The sequence below is a fragment of the Emiliania huxleyi genome (genome assembly GCF_000372725.1).
Source record: "Emiliania huxleyi CCMP1516 unplaced genomic scaffold EMIHUscaffold_35, whole genome shotgun sequence".
NCBI lineage: Eukaryota > Haptophyta > Isochrysidales > Noelaerhabdaceae > Emiliania > Emiliania huxleyi.
The window spans coordinates 448,701-454,448 of record NW_005199363.1 but is presented as its reverse complement, the minus strand read 5'-3'; the positions used below and the strand labels follow the sequence as shown (position 1 = coordinate 454,448).

The following is a 5,748-nucleotide window of genomic DNA, read 5'->3' as shown; positions in this document are numbered from 1 at the left end:
GGGGGGGGGGGGTAAGGCGGCCCCGGTAGTGGCGGTGGCGGCGGCGGCGGCAGCGGTCAATGGGGCGAGCAGAGGCAAGCAGCGGCGAGTTTGGCTGAGGGGAGCGCAGCACTCTCGTTCAGCACACCGTCCGGAGCTGTCGAACCACCCTCCGGCGCCGCCTCGTCACTCGCCGGCGCGGCCGCTGCGGGCGTTGCGGCAGACGCCGGCGCCGCTGCGGCGGAGGCCGGCGCCGCTGCGGCGGAGGCCGACGCGGGGCTGCTGGCCGCCGCCGCCGCCGCCGCGCCGTCCGACGGCTTTGCGTCGGTCGCCGCGGTCATGAAGGACGCGACGTCGAACTCATCGAGCGCGGCGCGCTCGTCGCTGGTGCGGGCGAGCGCGTGCTTGCGCATCTGGCCGAGCTTGAGTGCGACCGACCCGAGCGGGCGCACCTGCTGGTTGTTGTGCTCGCCCGTCCGCGCCTGCACCGCGCGCGCCACCGGGACGCACAGCTGGTTCTGCCACGAATCGCGCTGGCACGCCTCCTGCACGGTGATGCTTGGGAAGCTGGGGGGCGACTCTGCAAGGTCCGGAGCGTGCGTCGAGAGGAAGTCCTTGGACTTTAGGCAGTCAAGCACGACGGTGACCTCGGCCGCCGCCCAAGCGTTGGGGACATTCTTGCCGCCGCCGCGTCGAGGGGGCATGCCACGCAAGCAGTGGCGGCGGGAGACACAGAGCAGGTCAAAAGTCACAGCGGCGCCGATGGAGCGATGTGAAGGCGCGCGCGAGGAAATTTCTCTTAGGGCGTCTGCACGGATCCAGTCCCGTGGGGAGAGGAGCCCCCGCCTGGGGGCTGCCCGTGCGGCTGTGGCTGCGGATGTACCGGGTACCCACCGCCGCCGCCCGGCTCGCCGCAGAAGATGCACCTGAAGGGTGTCGGGCTCCTTTACGACGGCACGTCAACCAGCCCTTCCAAATACCTCGACCTCATCGTCACAAACACCACGCTCTACACGCCGTGGAAGAGCACGGAACAAGGGCGGAAAGTCGATAGCGTCTTTGGAGAGATCTCGATGGCGGCAGACACCTCCACCACCTTCAAGTTCGAGTTCGCCGACTCGGAGACGGGCGCCGCCGCCGAAATCCCCTACGGCGCGCCGCCCTCTCCCCAACCGCCCTCTCCACAACCGCCTTCCCAACCGCCCTGCTCGTCCGACCGCGACTGACCCCACCCCACCTCGCCTCCGCGCGGCAGAGTTCGACATGTGCATCATGGACACCGACACGGGTGTCGACGGCGTCCTGCAAGAGTCTGGGGAGTTCTGCGGCACGATAGGCGACTACCACCACGGCAAGAAGCCCCCCGAGAGCCGCTACTTCTACGATTACATCTGCGACAACATCGACGCGGAAGAGTACGTGGAGATCACGCGGGAAGAGTGCGTGACGATCAAGGGGCTGGCCGAGGGCACGGGGCCCGACAACCCGAGGCTCTGGGACGATGTGTGGATGACGCCCGCCGCCCAGAACTCGTGTGCCGACTACGACAAGTGCCCCGCATCTGGCACGTCGGGCTACTGTCGGGGTCCGGGCGATAAGATGTGCGACATCATCAAGTGCCCGGGCCAGACATCGACCAAAGCGGGCGCCGGGCTCTACTCGTCCTCTTCCAGGCTCACCTCGCGCCTGAGGGGCAAGCCGTTCCGCTACACCATGCCCAAGTTCGTGTGCTTCACATACCCAGCTGGCAGCTCCTCCTTTACCTTGACGTACACGGTCGGGGGAAACCCGGGGGCGCCGCCGTACTATGGGCGCAACTTCATGTTTGGCGGCACGAGCATCGAGAAGCAGTGCGCCGACCCCCAGGCAGCATCGCTGCGGAGCAGCACCTGCAAGGACTGTCAGTTTGAGTTCAGCCTTGACGCGGAGGGCCCCTGCCCTCCCCCCGCACCGTCCTCGAGCTGCCCCATTGTCGGCGAGTCCATCCTCTCCGAGTCGCTGCCAGCTGGTGTAAAGTGCCTCGACGTGACTTGCTCGGCGGGCCGGCGCCGCCGGCTGCAGAGCGACTCCCCGACGGTCACCCTTACCGTGATGCTGGAGGCGCCGTCGGCGGCGGCGATCGAGTCGGTGGAGGCGAGGCTGTCTGAGCTGATGTCGAGTATCGCGGCCGCCTCCACCCTCCTCGGCATTCGCGTCATCACCCTCCCCGTCTTCCGCCCCGACTACACTGGCCGCCGCATCACGACCACCGAGTACACGGGCTTGGTGGTCGGCTGCGCCCTGGGGGGTGTTGCGGCCCTCGCGCTGCTAGGGCTGGGCGTGCGGCACGCGCTGCGCAGGGCGCAGGTCCGCCCCGCGGTCCAAAAGCGCCCCGCCGAGCTCGAGGCCGCCCAGCAAAGCTGGGAGTGACGGCGCGGCGCAGCAGTGACCCACCACCCACCTCCAGACCTACTCTCGCACTCACACTCTCGTCTCGTATCCCATCATGTCGCGCCGCCCTGCCGCCGCCGCCGCTGTCGCCGCGAAAAGGGGTGTATGGCCTCGCCACTCAGAACATGCAACGGGCCCCCACTGAGTTCGCGCCGGCGGGCCCCCGCCGACGGTTTGCTGGGTCTTATTTGTACCCCGCTCACCCCGCCGAGGGCGAGGCCGCGCTTCTCCGGGGCTCCGGCGGCACGCGCGCCTTCCCCGCGCTCTTTTTATTTCGTATGTCGATGTATCATGTCTGTTAGATTAAACGGCGGGAATCTGGGGCGGCTGGTGGACACAGGACGGTGGGACATGGGGGCTCTGACTACAGTCTGACAGTCTCATAAGGGAGACACACACTGAACACTCGAGGTTGGAACCCTATGAGCTCGCCCTCACATACAGGCGGACAGGTTGTGCCTGTGGGCGGGGCTGGCCGGCAGCGATGCGCTCAGTCAGAGGCCACTATACACTGCAACGCAGGAAGGCGCACTCTTGGCACTATCCTGGGCCTACGCGACAGACACGTGCAAAGGGGAAAAAGCCGGATAAACGATGGCAGCGCTGCGCCCTCGGCTCACCGTGTGCCAGAGACGCTGGCCCGGTGTCCATGCTTGCCGACATGCAGCCAGCTGCCCAAGACTGAGGCCTCGGTCGGTGGCCGTTCCGTCGCATCGCAGGAGAGGTCGGCGCCGCTGCTCGAGTCGCCTCCAAAGAACACCCGGCCGCCTCCCAGGTCGTCGCTGTCGCGCGGCGAGAGGGCCTCGCTTTCGCGCGGCGAACTTCCCGGCGTGCTGCCACGGGACATGCGGCGTACAAACACACTGGCAAACACACTGGCGGGGTAGAACGTGCGGGACGAAGGTCCGGCAGGCTCCATATCGCGCAACGCTTCTCCAAGTGTCCAGGATCGTCCTGGACGAGTCCCCGTGTTTGTACGCCGAGTACCCGGGTACATTTAAACCTAACCGTCAGAAAGAAGAAAACGCTAGATGGCAGGTATTTCTCTTGGTCGCTCTTCAGTGCCAAAAGCCCAATGTGTGCTAGTGAACACAATCGGGTCCTACAAGACACCACTCAGCTACTTACTGACTGCTAGTGAACACAATCGGGGGTGAAATTCTCAAAAAGGTGCAGCACTTCTAGCCGACATCGACAAAAGTCCCTCTAGCCCCGCGGCGAGCGGCCCCGCCGGAGGCGAAGAAAATTTCGCCATCTAGCGCTCGCAACACATAGATTTGTGCATAAATCAACACCTCCAATCTTCGGGGGAGTGACGGATAAAGGCGTGCGAAAGAGCTATGAATCCGAAAGCAGCGAATCCAAGTGATGGCCCGCCGCAGGCGAAGAAAATTTAGGGTTGGGGTTCCCCTATGCCAAAGAACTCTGAGAGGATTTCGGCGGCCGGCGCGCCGAGGCACAGCGGTTCGCGCTGCCTGCTCGCGCTGGTTACACCGTTGCTGTGGCCGTCTTCGTCCGTATTGTACACCGAGCTGGCGCCACAGCAGAGTACAACAACGGCTCGGACGAACTGCTCACTACATCATCAGAGGGCCCGGCAAGGTCCACGGCGGAGCTGGCGGTGGTGGGAGTGGTGGTAGGAACGAAGGCGCACCTGTCGGCGATTCACCGCCGTTCGTTCCCGTCTCTCAAAGCTGGTTACACCGTCGATGCGCACATCGAGGCGCTCGTGGACGAGAGAGACGTCGCCTCCTCTTTCGTACCGGGGCACTGTTCACGCCGGAAGGCCCCGTACACTGCCAAGTACATTAGCCTTCATCTCTCCTACCGCCGGCCGGGAGTGCAGCCGCCACCAGTGAGATTGTCCTCGACGTTGGCACCTGCGAAGTAATGAACAACAGGCAGTGCGTCATATGGCGCTATGATAGCCCTGCGGTGGACGTCCTCGACGCAGACGAGGCGGAGCTCATCTGCGCGGCGCAGATCGCCGACTGTCTCTCCCTCCCTGCGCGAGTGGTTGCACCACCCTGGATGAGGCATCTGGGCTGGGGCAGGGCCGTTAGTAGAGGAGGGCGACTGAGGGCGCGAGGCCGCCAATCGTCAAAGTCTGCTGCGACTGACTGTCGGTCACTGACTGAGCAATGAGCAATCGCATCGGCGGTTTCACTCACGCTCACAATCGGGTTACATCCAGGTCTCTGTGCGGGATGTGCTGGGGGGCTGCCCCCCAGTCGATTGCCGCATAGTTCGTCGATGTAACCCTACCAGAAAGCTGTATTCACACCTACCCTTCCAAAAAAAGAAATGTCCCGCCTTTGTCGAAGATCCGGCGGGTTTATCGGAGCATCACCCTCGGTTCCTACAACACATCACTCCGCTAGCGCTGCGAACAGTCGCTGCGCGAGAACACAAGTCACAACAGATGGCGACAACAAACAAACAAAGAAACAAACACGCCGGCACAAAGAACGGAGCGCGAGTATTCACGGGAAGGGCGTTTCGAGGATTGCGTCGGTGCGGGCGCCGACGTCGTAGCGGGGCGACCGATTCACCACGTGGATGAGCATCTCTATACACTGCAACGCAGGAAGGCACTCTTGGCACTATCCTGGGCCTACGCGACAGACAAAGGGGAAAAAGCCGGATAAACGATGGCAGCGCTGCGCCCTCGGCTCACCGTGTGCCAGAGACGCTGGCCCGGTGTCCATGCTTGCCGACATGCAGCCAGCTGCCCAAGACTGAGGCCTCGGTCGGTGGCCATTCCGTCGCATCGCAGGAGAGGTCGGCGCCGCTGCTCGAGTCGCCTCCAAAGAACACCCGGCCGCTGCGCGAATGCTCCCACATCCCTCCTCCCAGGTCGTCGCTGTCGCGTGGCGAGAGGGCCTCGCTTTCGCGCGGCGAACTTCCCGGCGTGCTGCCACGGGACATGCGGCGTACAAAATCGGCGTCAAAGAGCGGCGGCGGCAGCGGCGGCAGCCCCCGCAGACGGCTGGGCACGAACGGGCTGCGAGAGCTCCGCTGGCTCATGGAGGAGCTCGAGTCCGGCACGTCCACACTGGCGGGGTAGAGCGTGCGGGAGGAAGGTCCGGCAGGCTCCATATCGTCCTGGACAGCAAGTCTCCATATCGCGGCGAGCAAGTGCTCCATATCGGCCTCCAAGTGTCCAGATCGTCCTGGACGAGTCCCCAACAGCGGATGCTGCGATCGACGGAGCTCTAGGCTCGAGCAGGTAGTATGCTCGCTGGTGCGCTCGCTGCGTTCTGGACGACGCCGCTGGATGTGATGCGTACGAAGCACGTGTTGTGAGTTGGACAGAGGACCACCGCTCTCACCTCCCCC

The 5,748-nt window shown here is 64.5% G+C and overlaps 3 protein-coding genes across 3 annotated transcripts; 1 reads left to right on the top strand and 2 right to left on the bottom strand.

Annotated features, from left to right (window-relative positions):
* Positions 1-294: 294 nt before the first annotated feature.
* EMIHUDRAFT_208416 (hypothetical protein) lies at positions 295-683 on the bottom strand (the record flags this gene model as incomplete). The annotated part of the gene is made up of 1 exon (XM_005772893.1): positions 295-683. A coding segment is annotated over one exon (389 nt), but the record flags the coding sequence as incomplete, so codon positions are not given.
* A 559-nt stretch (positions 684-1,242) lies between these two features.
* On the top strand, positions 1,243-2,388 carry EMIHUDRAFT_101859 (hypothetical protein; the record flags this gene model as incomplete). The annotated part of the gene is made up of 1 exon (XM_005772892.1): positions 1,243-2,388. The coding sequence occupies one exon, from the start codon at positions 1,243-1,245 to the stop codon at positions 2,386-2,388; it is 1,146 nt and encodes a 381-aa protein (XP_005772949.1).
* A 2,504-nt stretch (positions 2,389-4,892) lies between these two features.
* EMIHUDRAFT_208412 (hypothetical protein) lies at positions 4,893-5,436 on the bottom strand (the record flags this gene model as incomplete). Its single annotated transcript, XM_005772891.1, has 2 exons — positions 4,893-4,985; positions 5,128-5,436. The coding sequence occupies 2 exons, from the start codon at positions 5,434-5,436 to the stop codon at positions 4,893-4,895; spliced, it is 402 nt and encodes a 133-aa protein (XP_005772948.1).
* Positions 5,437-5,748: the final 312 nt, after the last annotated feature.